This window comes from Lepisma saccharinum, chromosome 2, assembly GCF_977018435.1.
Source record: "Lepisma saccharinum chromosome 2, izLepSacc3.1, whole genome shotgun sequence".
NCBI classification, from domain to species: Eukaryota; Metazoa; Arthropoda; class Insecta; order Zygentoma; family Lepismatidae; genus Lepisma; species Lepisma saccharinum.
The window spans coordinates 137,758,953-137,776,439 of NC_139230.1; the positions used below are offsets into that span (position 1 = coordinate 137,758,953).

At 37.5% G+C, this 17,487-nt stretch overlaps 1 protein-coding gene across 1 annotated transcript in view; it reads left to right on the top strand.

The window, feature by feature from the left end:
* The window catches only part of LOC145984134 (tubulin alpha-8 chain), a 123,414-nt gene extending 106,472 nt beyond the window's left edge, over positions 1-16,942 (top strand). Inside the window, exons 3-4 of the mRNA XM_083117575.1 lie at positions 12,809-13,110; positions 15,857-16,942. Coding sequence (XP_082973701.1) covers positions 13,042-13,110; positions 15,857-16,678 — 891 coding nt within the window. The 5' untranslated portion in view covers positions 12,809-13,041 and the 3' untranslated portion in view covers positions 16,679-16,942. The remainder of the gene's footprint in view (positions 1-12,808; positions 13,111-15,856) is intronic.
* Positions 16,943-17,487: the final 545 nt, after the last annotated feature.

Here is a 17,487-nt window from a genome sequence, read left to right on the forward strand (position 1 = left end):
AAAACAATAATTTTGATTATCTCTGGAACCATGAATGCTAGAGACATGGGGCTTGTTGCTTTAACATGGGCATGCCGAGATGCAACTTTTTGATCTCTATAATTTTTCAAAAATCTCTTGCCGTTCTCTAGATCTTGAATAACTTGCCTATTTTTCAAGATAGGAGCATGGGGGTTGCATATTTGAAATCTAGAGGCTGTTTAGAAGTTTTGTTAAAAAATCGATAATTTTTTGAATTTGTGATTTTTTCAAAAAGTATCAGTGCTGGAGACTTAAAATTTTGTAGGCATATTCTAGGCATGATTCTCTACATATTTTGTCTCTATAATTTTCCTGATAGATGCAATATTTAAGCTGCAAATGTCCAATTTATGTCTGTTCTATAAATAGAATTTTATGAAAAGTGCAGTATTAACAGTATTTTGAGAATTATGCATTTTGTGCCACTCCAGCAGGGAGATATAAACTTGTGGTACCCTACTGAACAACATACTCAAAATTTGTTGAATTCTGATTATCTCAGAAACTATAAGAAATGTGGACCTGTATTGTTTTCATATGCCATGTGGTGCATGCAATTGCTATGTGCTTGAATAACTCAAAAATAATGCATGTAACAAGCACGGAGGTTTGAGATTTGAACTCTCCTGGCTGTTATACATGTTTTTGAAAAAATCGATAATTTTTTGAATTTGATTATCTCAGAAACTATAAGTGAGGGAGACCTGGAATCTTTTCAGATGTCATGCATATACAATTCTCTATGTTTTGTGCCTCTATAATTTTTTCAAAAAACTTGTAATTCTACCTATGTGCTTGAATAACTCAAAAATGATGCATGTGACAAGCACGGGGGTTTGAGATTTGAACTCTCCTGGCTGTTATACATGTTTTTGAAAAAATCAGACAATTTTGTGCCACATCTGTTCTCTGAAATTAAGATCAGAAAACATGGTGTTGTTATAAACAGAGTAGATTACCCTGGCATTACCTCTACAGCTTTGGCCACACTAAAATTATCCAAAACAGAGGCATCATACTACAAAATAGGTGGATTTGAGGCTGGTGATAAAATTATATCTAAAAGCCACACAGTATTGTTTCCTATGCGCCTGTTGCCAGGATTCTTCTCAGATTACAAAAACATTATGTGGAAGGGTGGTTTAAGAATTACATTTAGAAGAGCTGCCAATGATGATAATGCTTTGATGAGGTACAGTACATTAAATTCTACAGGGGAAGCTCTGCCTAATACCCTACCTGATGAGGGCAAGTGCCTTATTCAGACTATGGAGCTAAGAATTCCAGTTGTTGAATATGAAGCCAGTTATGCTCTTAAATACAAAGCAGATATCCTAAAAAATCCACAGGTGCCTTTACAATTTTATACATATCAATATGTGCAGAAGCCTGCCACTGGTAGCTATTATGAGTTTGATGCTACAAATTCATTCTCCAGTATACAATATGACATGCCAGATTTTGTGGTGGTACTGTTTCAGACTGGAAGACACAATAATCAGGAAAAAAATTCAAGTAAATTTGATAGCTGCAACATGAAGAACATATATCTTAAAAATGGCAGAAATGAGGTGTTCCCTAGAGAAAATTATAATTTAAACATGTCCAAGGATGATTTTCTTAAATTATATGAGGCATTTACAGCATACAAAAGGGTCACTACTGGCAATACTGACATGTATTACACACCAGATGAATTCAAAGCACAGAGACCCATGTTTGTCATCAACACCTAAAAAAAAAAACAAGTTGTGGTTAATGACAGGACAAACATTAAAATTATCTGTGAATTCCATGATACACTCCCTGATGACACTATATGTAGTGTTATTCTTATAGGTGAAAAATCATATGTTTATGATGTAAGAAATAAGAGAGTCACAGAGCAATTCTAGAAGACTTCTGCATATTGCACAAGTTGGGCCTGGAGTCCAATTAAACTTAAACCGGAAGTAAATATGTGTGGGTGTATGTGGGTGGGTGTGGGTGGCTTTTTGGCCTAGTTTTAGGTGTAGCCAAAACAAATATCAAGAGGGGCATATTTTTGACAAGCTTATGGACAACAATCTCACAGATGTAGCTTTTGTAAGTGTAGGCAAATCAATCTGAGGGGGGTCATACTTTCACAGAAAATTCCCGAGGGCATTTTTACAAAAATCTTGGATTAGACAGAGTACCACACTTGAGCAATTAGCTCATATGCACATCTTGAGCTAGTTTTAAGTGTAGCCAAATCTGCCTGAGAGGGGCTCATACTTTCTCGTCCCAGCTATAGCATCAATTACACTACTAGCGGGAATTGAACCCTCGACCCCTGGGTTACAAAACCCCAAAGTAAGCCATTTCTATTTGTGTATCAAGATTAATTGGGAATAGTAACTCACTTTTTTAAAAAAATCAACGTTATTCTGCAATTTGCCAGCATCGGGACTCGAAACTGGAACCTCTTGAATACACAACAGTGTCAGCCATCTTGTTTTCCTCTTTTAATATCCGTTCGTGCATATATGCTAATAGGGATCGATAACGCACTTCTTTTTTTATTTAAAAATAAAATCGTTATTAGGCAATTTGAGAACATTGGGAATCGGCTAGCGCATTGGTCTTGTGCCCGTTTCAAGAGGGGAGGAGGGTGAAACTGGTACATAGCTTGTTTGTGTGCTTTCGGGGTTGAGAACTTCGTTCGCTGCGCTGTACGTTGCGTTCGACTTATCCGTACATGGTAGAGGCGTCGCCATTGCCAGACAGATCCAGTGTTGCCAGTTGTATTACAATTATGTTACACCAATTCTGGCTAGATTGTTCTCTTTTAAAAGTATTACTTGCGCGTGTTGTTCTTCTCTTCACTGTCATATAAAGAAGCCTTTAAAAGCTGTGTTCTCTTGTATCATTACATGCATATTATGTGTGCTTGTCAACGGTGATATATGGACATTTAATGAAATTTTTAACGCCGCTGATACATGGACGTCTTCAGGATTTTTTCCAGGAAAGGACAAGCAAGGTATTTTTCCAAGGGAGGGAGGCAGAATGAGGCAGAATTTCCCCAAAATAGTATTACTCCCTTTAAAAAAAATTCTACAGCTTGAAGTTATCATGTTCCTGCAACGCTCTTGCAATAATTAACATATATTACTGTGACTGAAATGAAATTATATGCGTAAAATAGGTACTTCTTGATTGACTTTCATTTCCGGGTGGCGTGGCCCCCTCCCTTCCGGACGTCCATGCTAATGGAGAAATCATTCCAACCAGTCTCGGGTAATAGAATTATAAGGTGACTAGATTTGTTAAATCAATATACAAGAACAAAGAAAAATCCGTAATTGTTAATTCTATGCATCATAAGCCACGAGAATCATGAAAGATCTATACTGTAATAATGAATTGAAGGAAACCATGCCGAATTTTTATTTATAGTCTACCTGTTCAAGTAGGAATGGAAAGGTGCACAAAAAGAATTACAAAAATGTATGTAAAAGAAAACCAAGTATTTCGATCAAGTTATTTCTATAATGTAATCAACAATGACCAATTGTCCTTTCAACTAAGTATACGTTTCAATTTGTCTTTTCCGGACTATTACGTTTGCCTTGCCTTTAATCGTATATTTCTCATGATCCGTAATTTTAAACAAATTCTAGATAAGTCGGTAAAAAATAGGACACCGAAACTATGGAAAAGAAATATACTGTGATAGAGAAACAAACACAAAGAAAACACCAATGACATTAACGCGGGTCAAACCAACACCATTTGTCGTTGAGAGTTGGAACTCACATCCACGAACTCGCAGAAATATTCCCACGAAATTCGTTATTCGTCTGATATTGAATACCAAATGATGCTTTCTGTTATGTAATAGACACTTGTGAAGTGAATAGATGCCAGATTTCAGAAAACACACACACACGCACGTAAAAGATATGAATAAGAGGTTGTTAATTTGGAAATTAATTTCCAAGTTGTATTTTTATGCTCTTGTGAATAGATGTAAAGGAAAGTGAAGTGTTATTATTAAACAGAATTACAAATGTATATTTGTTTAAGGATTAATTTATCACCATATACATTGCAATTATACATTCAACATACGTTGAAACAATGCCTTTTGTTATGGACTTTTGATGGATTTAAGACTCAACAATACGCTATCGAGAATAGACCTACAGTTTAAATCCTACCTAAAGTGGGATTCGAGCCACTATGTCCCTCCACCGGGTATCGATCTCAGTGTCTCTTCTTTACAAGGCGACGTTGTTACCACTATGTTATCGGGGTACAGTGCGCTACTTTTTTTTTCAGTACACATTTATCAATTTTCTCATTATCATCGTCGCGATTAGCCCAAAATTCAATGCTAAGTAACAAAAATCAAATCAAATGCCATCAGTGAGGAATTGCTAGCAGCCCTGTTTTCCAAAATGAAACTATAAAATTCAGGACATGCCCTTATCCAAGTAGATAAAATTACATTTTGTTTTTTTCACGGTTATTAAGGTTTATACATCTTGTTTCGACTTATCTGCTGACTACACATTGTTCATTACTGAAAACATGCTTTCAGTTTGCTGTGTACAACGTACTTAATACAAAAAAATATATTAATTTTATACGTATACGTTTTCTGGCTTTCTAGACTCAGAAAGTTAAATATAGCAACATTCCATTCGTCGTTTTTCCAATTTTTTTGTAATTTTCTTATAACCACCATGCCTATTTCCAGGTTACTGCTTACAAACTTGAAATGTTAGATATGGCAACCAGACATTTTGTAATTTTTGCAGTAGTATACGTATGTAACCATTAAATACCTATTTCAACTTCCTGCCTTTAAAATTGGGAAAAACAATCGATATAACAACCCTGTATTTCATACTATTTAAATTCCCCTGTTCGGCTGTATACAAACATCATTCCGATTTTCGACTTTATATCTTCATAAAATTAAACCAAATGTGGCAACTTACATTTTTGGTTAAGCCGGTTTTCAACTTTCTAGTGTCAAGGTTTTTTGAAAAGTTAGATATGAAAACTCTGTATTTCAAATTAAAACGTTTCCTAATTGGCCGTGTTTACAGTAACATTAATAAGCATGATTCAGAGTTTCAACTTCATACATTCAAAAATCGGAAAGTTAAAATTAGCAACCTGAATTTCAAATTACTTTCAACTTTTCCCTTTCGCTACATTCAAAGTATCATACATAACCAGCGTAAAAGAAAGTTAGATATGGCAATTGTGCACCAGCGAGTGTTTTGCATGAACACCTGTCTGCTTTTTATCTTCCTCCGTACAAAATGCTTCGCCTTTCCTCTGCGTGCTCCTGGCCTTTAGAAGGTCAAATGGATTCTCTGCAGTAGTTTCGCCAGTGTTACTCGAACCAATATTCCGGAATAACTCATTTCTTCCGCGCCATGGATTGTAACGTCGGGCCGATATGCTGAAGTGCTTAGCCCGAACCAGAAGTTGAACCGAAATGAGTTTCAGTCGCGATCCCTGGTGGCAGGAAATGAGAAAGTGGTTCCATTCTCTCAACTCATAAAACCACAGGTGGCACACCTGCTATTGAAATATATTGTCCCAAAAAGTAGTAGTAGAGTAGTAAAAGTGATAATGAAAATGTAATAATAATAATAATAATAATAATAATAATATCATCGCTCTCTTCACGAAAACAGTCCAGTGAAGATCGAAGCTTCCCCTTGCCTCCTCCACACCCCTGGCCCTCCAGGTTTGCCACACTTCTTTTACGCTTCACAGTTGACACATTGCGCGTTGTACGTATGCGGTTGATTGTGCCTTCCCTGGTGTATTGTGTAAGGATTATTCCTTGCTTATTGGCAACACTGTAGTTGAGTGACGTAATCTTGTCTGGACTGTTTCCGTGGCGTTAGCTTTAGTAATAATCAGTTTTATAACAACAATAACGGGCGATTTTCAAATGGCGTACAAATTCCACAAACAAAATTACTAATGTACTCTGAACCTTTGATCGTTAGTTTTCTGTATACACTCGTATTATCCAACCTCGGAGCGCTCCGGAGCGGAGTGGGCAAGTTCTTTGAATATCGCTCCTCGCTCCGGAGCGGAGCGAGAAATTTTCCAACTTCCTCTGCGCTCCGCTCCGGAGCGGAGAGAACCATTTTCTAAAATTTCGCTACTTGCTCCGGAGCGGAGCGAGAAATTTTCCGATTCCCGCTGCTCCGCTCCGGATCGTGGGCAACAGCCGAAGCGTTGATCCGTTCTGCTCCGAAACCCTGATTTATACACAGTTAGGCTAATCAAGACTGTTTGTGTATCAACGTTAACTTTTACACCCCATTTCCACTTTAGTTCATTTCCTCTTCGTGCACAAAAGCTAATCGAGACTTTTAAACTAATAGAATTGAATACCCAGTTATGCCAACAATGGGAATCGAACCCGGAACCACTTGATTAAAACATCCGCTTTAATAAATTCATATTTAAACTTATCTATATCTAAGCAACAACATCTAAGCCGCGTCGCGCCGCCCGCGCAGCGCAGCCGCCGCACACAGAACGCGGCCGTCATATTGTTTTTTTTCAAAGACTATATATGCACAGATAGACTAATCTGGATTTATAGTGGTGGACAAAAACAATTGACTCCATTTGACTACGTACTGAATCGAACCCGGGAGCTCTTCATTACAAGGCGACAACTTTAACCATTAACCCAACTCGATTTTCGAACACCGCTATCTTGTTGGGTTTATTTACGCAAAGGCTAATCGAGACATTTCGATATTGACGTCGCCGCGATGTAATCAAAGGGTCCCAGGTTCGGTACCCGGTGGAGGCACACAGTGGTTCGGATTCCCACTTTAAACTGTAGGTCCAGTCAAGATTAGCCTTGCTGTGCATAAAGTAGACTTAAAACACTAACTCAATCAATATTGACTACCAGGAATCGAACCCTCGACACCCTTGTTTACAGAGCAATAACCTTAGCCGCTAAGCTCTCGGGGTTACGACACCTTTGGCGCCATCTTCAAATCACGTTCCTTCACGACTTTGCATCTTATACAATGGTTGCGCGCGCATTTCCTTCACACACACACACACACACACACACACACACACAAGCATACGCACGCGTTAGGTTAGCATACATCAAAAAACAACGTCATGGGTCAATTACCCCCTTCCCCTTCCACATCGCCACCGGACGTCTTCAAGGTCAACAGGCACGTCAACTTTCTGCTGACTCAGTGTTCTATCCGCTCGTACACGGCTGTCACCGGATGTAACCTAACACCGGACGTGTCAAATTCTGCTCTGTCATGGTCTTATCCTCCTGCCCTTCTACTATCGTGTTCAGCTACCAGATGCTAGGTGAGCATTGCTCGAAAACGCGGCCCAAGTGATATAATGATCATTGTATGTGCAAGCATTCTCTATGCAGCACATTTGCTATACTCTCTCCGAAAAATGAGGACATTTACAGATTTCTAAAAAATCCGCCCGGACGCCGGACAAACACCTAAAAAGAAGGACATGACTGGATAAAAGAGGACGTCTGGTTACCATATACATAGTTGCAATCCTTACAACTCGCCACCAAAATGGATTGAATGCCAAGCGGTATTGTGAAGTAGACAATTCATGTTCCTACATTTTACAACTGGTGCTAATGTATAATATAGTACATTACAAACATTACACAAATGCATTAAGAGAAGTCGTCCTGAGAAAGAAATTCAGAACTGTGGGCAAGGACAGTTTACTTTCCTTTGGTACCTTTCTGTTCACAAAAACTAGCACTCTCGTTTGAGTTAAAGATCAGCTTCGGAGCCGATCGAGTGTGGTAGAACAGCCGAAGTAAAGGTTCTGGAAAACAGCACTCTGCAGTGTTGCTTACCACTCAAGTTTTCACCGGATACAGAGAATTTTCTGACTTGCCGAGTGAAAAGAAACTGTTACAGGAAAGCCTTGCATGTCTATTAACTGTACTGCATAAAGTTGTTCCACTGGATATAGAACCTGGAACCTCTTTGATTACAATGCAAAGACTTTACCACTAATGTATAAAGAGAGAGCAGATTCTGTTGTTTCGCTGTGTGGGCCTAGTACCGATTAGCTTTAATGCATAAAGAGTATTTAAGATAAGCAACATGGCAGACAATATCGCTTTGTGATCAAGGGGGGGGGGGGTCGCAGGTTCGACTCCTCCAATGGAGGCAACATTCTAGGTTTCAATTCCATGCAAAATTCTAAAGTTAATGTTTCGATTAACCTCAATGCATAAATAGAAATGAAACAAAGAAAAAACAGGAAACAGGGTAGTCTACCAAAATAACACATCTAGAATTCTTGACTTTTTCTGAACTTTTCTTAGACCCTTTTCCCGTTTTTCTTAACGTTTATTTATTCGACCCCTACTTAGGTAAAGTTGGAAATTAGTAATTAAGAAAATAAATATTTATTCAATGAAAACCCCTATCAAAGGGCCAGTTAAGATAAAAACTGAAGCTGAATTTAAGAAGATAATTAGATCTGCTTTCTCGTATTAATGCATCCTGAACTGCGTTTGGCAGACAAGCGAGGCTTTGGCGTCTGGACTTGCAACCAGTATAATCTTATGTGGGGATTGTGTCGGTTGTCCCTATATGTTTGTGACTGTCCCTTCTCAGTGGCGGCGATTAGGGGGGGGGGCGAGCGGGGGCAGTTGCCCCCTGTTTTCGCCACTTTTGCCTCCACACTATGCTAAATCTTATCTACAAAGGGAAATATACAGTCTTTGACCCCCTAGAATTGGCACCTTGCCCCCACGGTTTGGGGATCAAATCGCCGCCACTGCCCTTCATCAATCATATCTTACCACCATTCATCCTCATCTTTGCGATTAGCCAAAGGGACAGAAACATGTGAGTAAAATAAACTAAATCAACCAATCAGTCATTATGATAGCATAAATTCTTGACCACAAGAATAATTTATTGCCTCTTTATTGCCTCTTTATTGACTTCTTGACCTACTTGATGATTTCTTGCCTTTTTCTTGACTTCCATGACTTTCTTGACTGGCAGATACCCTGAATAACTTTGTTCTATATACCCCTGAATTTTTAATAACACCTTGTTCCATCAGTATAAACCCTAAGGCAAGACATTCTGCTCAGGCATTGAACAGTGACGTTATCAGAAAGTAGTCCCAAAACTTTGTTCATCAATTTCTTCCGTTTTCCCGTTTGTTTAATAGCAGAACAAACTTTTTCTTTTTGAACAATGACTGAATCAAAATAAATTTCACTATTGAGCTTGGAAGTGCAGTCCATAGACATGTAACTTGCATGATTTTTTTCCTGTTACGTATTTTCCTAATTAATGTTATGTGATGCTCAAAATGTAGGACATATATATAATATTTTTCAAATTCCTCCCGGACGCCGGACATAAGACTAAAATGTAGCACATGTCCGGGAAAAACCGGACGTCTGGTAACCCTAGTCATACATACGCGATACAGAAACGCGTATGAGAATTTTGATTATTAAGTCATATTTACTTTATGAAATAACGAAGTGAAAGTGTAAATTCATCAATGATCTTGCAAGAAAATTTCAAGCTCTTAAAGGATGGAAGAATCGAATATGAGGTAAAGTGTTAGGTGGCTTGTCACTTTTTCCTGCTGTTGAAAGAGTTCTAGAAATGTTCCTGGCATTAAAATCATATTTCTTCACCCAATCTAAACTACCTAAAATTTAAATTCGGTTTTTGGAAATAAGTAAAAGCTGTAGGACATTGTTACATTTGCAATCACTTATAGGGATAATGCATTCTAATATCCAAGAATTTGAAAAAGGGTAACATTCTGTGCTTCAAACTAGACATTCTTAGTTATGATTGTCATGTGTTAAATAGTAGATTAGAAGTTTGCTTTCGTTGCTAAAAGGTAAGAGGAAATTATTGAAAAGAACATCAGAATTATGTGTGAGCAAAGTGTTGGTAGATTTCTTATATATTTATTAAATTGTGAGTAATGACAAACTCTATGCCATTTTTTGTTGTGTACTCTTTTTTTATGACTTTCTCCTCCTTTTTCACTACGCACTGTCCTCTTTTTTAAATGTATGTGTCTGGTCACCCTAATTATGAAAGAATAATTCATAAATTTCTGGCTTCCAAAAGTGGTTTCTACTATTTAAATACATATCTGAATATTTTTATTTGATTTAATAAGTGTTTTAAGTACACTTTATACACAGAAAGGCTAATTGGGACTGGACCTACAGTTTAAAGTTAAATCCAAACCACTATGTGCCTCCACCGGGCATCGAACCCGGGACCCCTTGATTACTAGGCGATGTAACCACATTACATCTGGGAGACCAGTTTGATTTCATTAGATGCTAGTTATGAGAGTTATACATTTGGCAGAGGCACTGTAAAGTGAAATTGTAAGACATTTACTTCCAGTCCAGATTATGAGACTGGAGATACCTAGACCAAACATGAAGTATTATGCGCTTAAGTGTGAACAAGTACTTCTTGTGAGGGTTTAAGTCTTGTCACTGCCTTATAACAAAGAATGGTCCAAACTTTACTGGATTTGGCATGATAGATAACTGTGTTTCAGTCAATATTAGTTATATATAGCTGTTCATTATATTAACGGAATATTCTTGTTTAAACTTTTCCCTCTTTCATTTTCATATACTGTATTTAAGAAGTGTGTGTTGCAGTCCTTGGGTCTTCCGATGCTTGCTTGCTTGATTGATTGATTTGCTATATTTTACCTTGCCTCTTGTGCCATCTTGGCTAATTTGTGAGGATGGGGATGAGTGATGACATGATGAAATTGATGAATGGACGGTCACAAACATCCATGCCCAGGCCAGGATTCCAACCTGGGACCCCTGGTGTCATAGCGCGATGTGCTAAACACTCCGCCACGGTGGCCAGCCACGGTCTTCCGATGCATTGAACCGTATGTAGTATAATAAATCTAGCTCAATTACTAATTGTCATTGAATATGCAGGTTAGGGGTCCTGGGTTCGATACCCGGTAGAGGCACATAGTGGTTCGGATTCCACTTTAAACTGTAGGTCCAGTCCCGATTAGCCTTACTGTGCATAAAGTTTGCTTAAAACATCAAATCAATCAATCAATCAATATGCAGGTTGTTTTAATATTGTGACACCTTCGTTAACACACTTATGCTTTGCAGGTGTGATCTGAGGTTTACCAATTGAAATTGCACAGTAGTTACTTAATTTGCAAATCCCATACCTGAATTTTGTGGAAATTGAAGCTACAAATGAATTTTCAGCATTTAGTTTTACAGCACTAGTAATAGTGCCCTTATGAAATAAGCCATTGCAATATTTCAATACCTATCATGTTTCAACAATTTAATTAGAATTCAGAGTTTTGTACCCTTATTTAAGTATTACTAACAAAAAATACTGACAATCTTCAGATATCGTAACGAAGCGTGAGCCTGTACATTTCCAGAAGCTTCAACCTGACCAAGGGTCATTCACTTAGTCTACCAGCCAGTTGCTCCTGTTAGGTACGTCAAATATGCAAAGTCAAGTGTAAACGGACTTCCTGGGGTATTGGTGTAGCAAACAGCTCACAGGTAAACAGGCAGTAATTTTGCTAAGAGAATAGGAAGTCATGAAAATTGTGCCGAAAACCACTTTGCTTGAGATGTTCTCAAATCCTGGTTTGCGTATTCTGCTAGTCCTCTCAATTGTCGTTATGATCAGCCAACAACTTTCTGGAATTAATGTTTTCTTCTCAACGAAAATCTTCCAAGTAGCCAAGTTTGATGACTGAACTACCCAGCATCTCCACCACGTATCATACCCTTAAGTATGAGGGATGTTATTGGGAATGTAGCTCACTTAATCATTCATACTCAATGGTAGAGCAACTTGCTGCTCATAGTGAGCTTGGTGGTAAGGTGCAAGAGGTACTAATGTAACAAGATACACTAATAAAGAACTAGAAATCGCAAACGGTTAACACTTTGATTTTAAAACCTTCGAACCTGACTCATACATAGTGAGGGTAGGCTAATTACCTGTCTAACATGAAGTCGGATGATCGAATCCCAAGAACAAAGTGTAAACCTTTACTCAGGGCTTGCTTGTCAGGCTAAGTAAGCAAGACTGACACTGTTCGAAGACAAAACCGAAGAACGCTGTTGACTATTCCAAATCAATCCAAAGACTGTCCTTCTCCTCTGTCTCTCTGCAGTGGAGACTTCCTCCATGCCTATTCATCAAGTTTTGACTTCCTATTCTCTTAGCAAAATTACTGCCTGTTTACCTGTGAGCTGTTTGCTACACCAATACTCCAGGAAGTCTGTTTACACTTGACTTTGCATATTTGACATACCTAAGAGGAGCAACTGGCTGGTAGACTTAAGTGAATGACCTTTGGTCAGGTTGAAGCTTCTTGGAAATGTACAGGCTCACGCTTCGTTATGATATATTCCAGCCAAATGCACCAATATATTGTTCCACTTTAAATATGACACATAACCAATTTAAGGCAAGATTATACATGGATTCACCTTAATCCATACTACACTGGTAGAAACCCTGTAGCGTATAAAAGGATTACAGGTTCGAATCATGTTCTTTCAATGTGGTCAAAATATATTCTGTTCCAAATTTCCATTATGCAAGTCACTTCTCTACATTACTTAGCTAGTGATATTTTGCTCATACTGAAGATAAACAATAACTTAAGTGAATTATTTTTATTTTAATCTTAGATTTCTGAAATGCACATAATTTATATTTTTTAGATCAAATCCGAACTGGAATGTACAAGCAACTCTTTCATCCAGAATAACTTATTAGTGGGAAGGAAGATGCTGCCAACAACTATGCTAGAGGACACTACACCATAGGAAAAGAAAAAGCTGATATTGTTCTTGATCGCATCCGCAAGTTAACAGAGAATTGTGAAGGTCTTCAGGGCTTTTTAGTTTTCCATTCTTTTGGAGGCGGCACAGGATCTGGATTCACGTCACTGCTTATGGAGAGGCTCTCTGTGGACTATGGGAAGAAGAGTAAACTGGAGTTTGCTGTATATCCAGCTCCTCAGGTGAATTTTATATTAATTCAATATAACTCTGAGTAAATATGTGCAAACTTATTGTTACTGCTGTCATCACTACAATGTTTTCACTTTTAAAAATTTTTAATTTACTTTCATAATAGTGAGATAGATTTTTTTCCCTAGACTAGAACAATAAAGCTTAGACAAATTAATTGAATGGATTCACTTGTCGAGTGATTTAAAGATTTATAAATTCTGTGACAATGCAGTGACAGTGGATTTTAAGGTATCCTCGATGGCATAGTGGTAATTAAGTAGCCTTGTAATCAAGGTGTAGGTCCATTCAAGATTATTAAGCCTATTTGTGCATGAAGTGGACTAAAACAAGGAATATAAGGGAGCAGGTACTAACATATGGAAACGGGTGTACACGTTTGATATCAGGTAGGCTGCGCTACATTTTGGAACTTTTTTTCTGCATTTGATGTTCTTTTTGTTAAGCTGGACCAAAGATGGGATATTATAACCCCCTCAGATATGCCAGTGTCAAAATATCCTATGTCTTCAATATTAATCACATTAGTATTTTATTATACTATTAAAACACTACATAATTTTTAATTTTATTCACATAGTAGCAAGAAAGTGCTGGATATCTCCTCATATTAGGACAAAAACATGGATGTCCAGAAGGTGGAGCACACCTCCCTGGAAAATGAACGTCATCCTAATATGTATTTCACACACTACTTTAATTTGCAACAGTAATTTAATTATTATACTGGCATTGCAGGAACATAACTTTAATGGAAGGAGTGTTTTGAGAGGCCAAATTGGGTAAATATGCCTAGTTTGCCTCCCTATCTGGATAAAATACCTTGCTTGTCCATCCTTGGAAAAATTCTGCAGACATTCATAGGCAAACTGTAGAATTATATATTTCTTTGGTTTCTTCATGGCACTTGGATACAACTGTAATCATATTGAAACGAATTTGGCAAGCCAAGAGTAGTAAGTTATTGTAACATGAATCTTATAATAATATGATGCCCTTTCGTGTCGTTGAATACAGTTAAAACTTGCTTATCTACACTTTACGATATACAGTGCCTTTCACGACCGAGGTTGCCGTGGAGCGGCTGCTAGCACATCGAGGAGTAAGAGCCCGTCTGCCGGCAAACTGGATGCAACATCTGCGTGTAACTTGAACAGCTAACTATGTAATGAAATAACCTCGTACAATTACATTGACAGTTACAAATAAAATAAGCACGTACCTTGTTACAAAAGTCATGTAAATGAAGTCCTCCAGCACCCACACATTTACGGCATATTTATAACAAATTTTCACTAACACGTATTAGTTACTGTTCCGAAATTGCTTCAATTTCTCTCCTGATAGTTTTTTTGAATTCTTGTAATGTATGGCTTCAGGTTTAAAAGCTTGGTAGCTCGCCACGCAGATGTCATCGAAATGTCAGTTTCTTGTGCAAGGCACCAGAGAGATTTTTGAGGAATATGTTCCAATCGTGCTCCAATGTCGTGTAATTTCTCCTCAGTAAGCACACGCTGTTTTACCCTTCAATTCTTATCAAGAACAGATTCTGTTTCCCTAAATTTGTTCACACGTTTACGAACACTGTCTGTGTGGAACAGGAACATCTGGGAATTCTGCTGCAAAAAACAAACTCATAATGAAGAAAGGGTCGTACATAAAATTTCATTATTTTTAATTGTTTGTATAGCGTCGCATTATTAGACTGCAGAAAAGCACCAGTAATATGTAAACTAAAACACTTGTTAACACCTAAACACTTCACAAACACGTGCAAACTGGGCACCAACTATGTGGATACTGAAGCACTGACGCGTCCAGTGCGAAAGTCAGTGTACAACTGTGGGTCTAAATGCCGGCAGATGAGCTCTTACTTCTTTCACCTCGACCGTGAAAGGCACTGTACTTTTAGTATTTGAATCCCAAATATTCTTATTCGGTAGTGTTTCATTTTCTTACGAAAAAATCTCTTTATTGCCAGTTGAGTGTGTATGGAATAGATCCAATAGATCAGATGAATTCAATGCTTTGTATTGATTTAGGAAGGAATTAGGTGTAAATTCATGCATTATGAACACTGTCATCTCTCTCCGTACAGTGCAGTATGTACGCTGCAACAGTTGCATGCTGGTGAGATTTTGGGGACAGCCTGAGCACTGTTCAAGCAAATTAACATGTGAAGATTTAATATGGTGGTAGTCTCATTTCAAGGGCATCAGTTGCTTCCAAAAATTATAAATACAGTATGGAGAAATGGCCCTCTTAATGGGCTACATGTAAAATACTAAACAGAATTTGAAGTAGACAAACTAGATTTTTCAGTATTTTAGGCCATAAAATTCTGTTTAAAATTAAATTTTAAGTGTGTTGACACATGATTAAATTCCTATATTTGCCCATGGAAATGTGTAAGCACTTTCAATTTCCTTTCAATTTCTTAATTATATTGTATTAATACTTGTCCTAACTTATTAACAATAATAAAAGTGGAATAGTTAGGAAACACAAAAGAAATGCTCATGCTAATGTAAATTCGAACATTATTCTTGTAACTTCGTTGCTTGTTCTTGTAATACATTATCCAGTATAGCAACAATGGATGTCACTTTTGATTCATTCTTCTCGGGCATTTAAATTGTAAAGAAATTGCATCAAGCTTTGATTTATTTAGAATTAAGTATTCTAACTAAAACTGCTACATAAAAGTGTGTATTTACTTTTATCTTTCAATTTCAGGTTTCTACTGCTGTAGTTGAACCATACAACTCCATTTTAACTACACATACGACACTTGATCATACAGATTGTGCCTTCATGGTTGACAATGAAGCCATCTACGATCTGTGTCGAAGAAATCTGGACATCGAGAGACCTAGCTACACAAACCTTAATCGCCTAATCGGACAAGTGGTGTCATCCATTACAGCATCTCTTAGATTTGATGGTGCTCTTAACGTTGATTTAACTGAATTTCAAACTAACTTAGTTCCATATCCACGAATTCATTTCCCTCTTGTGACATATGCTCCTGTAATATCTGCAGAGAAAGCATTCCATGAACAAATGACTGTGGCAGATATTACATCAGCTTGTTTTGAGCCAGCCAACCAGATGGTAAAATGTGATCCACGTCATGGCAAGTACATGGCGTGTTGCATGTTGTACAGGGGTGATATTGTGCCAAAGGATGTTAATGCCGCGATAAGTACCATCAAGGCAAAGAAATCGATCCAGTTTGTCGACTGGTGTCCAACAGGTTTCAAGGTTGGGATAAACTACACAGCACCAACTGCTGTACCAACGGGGGACTTAGCCAAAGTATTAAGAGCAGTTTGTATGCTTAGCAATACAACTGCAATTGCTGAAGCTTGGAGCCGATTGAATCATAAATTTGATCTGATGTTTGCTAAGAGAGCTTTCGTGCATTGGTTTGTAGGTGAAGGAATGGAGGAAGGAGAATTCACTGAAGCTCGTGAAGATATGGCAGCTTTAGAGAAGGATTATGAAGAAGTTGGAATGGACACCGGAGACAGTGAAAATGAGTTGGATGAATACTGACTTCAGGTAAACTGAGTTGATAATAGTTTTTCCGTGTGTTGGTGGTTTTAATTCATTTTCATATTTTATAGTACTTGTCTTGAATTGAAAATGAAATCAGTTAAATATTTGTAGAGAATGTGTATATTGAAGATCAGTGTGAACCCTATGTTTTGGTTTGATACATTTTTTGTAACATCTGTGTGACCAAAGCTGCCTAATTGTTAAAACGTTATAATGCATTTATTTCTTATATTAATACTTGCAAAATATATGCTGTAAAAAAAGTTATCTATGAATATTATTTTATACTCAAAGTTTGGAATATTTCATCTATCACTGAAGTTCTGTATTGGTGAAGAAATACAGCAAAAATGCAGCATTAATAATCAGGGGCAGGTAACTGTAACTCCTCGAAAATTACGTTGATTTTTATATGTACATACATGATGATTTATGCAACGTAGGAGATTCACCTGAATGAGCGTCCTCAGGAAATAAGGAAAAATTGTCTTCTACTTCCTCTCTTCATTTTATTTGTAACTGCTGCGAATCAATCAATCAATCAATCAATAAATCAATCAAGAGCACAGAAAAAGTAAACTAACTAGAACCACTATGTATTGGAATAGGTATATAGTGGTTAGAATTCATCTGGAAAGGAAGGTAATGTTTGTTAACGTTACAATTTGTTTGTGCTGAGATAATAGAAAATAGTTTATTAGCAGCACCTTGCGTCCATTAAATTATTTGATGGGGTACAAGGGGTACAACCTGGATCAACAACCCCCTCCAAAAATTTAGGTGGGTACAATGTATATATATATATT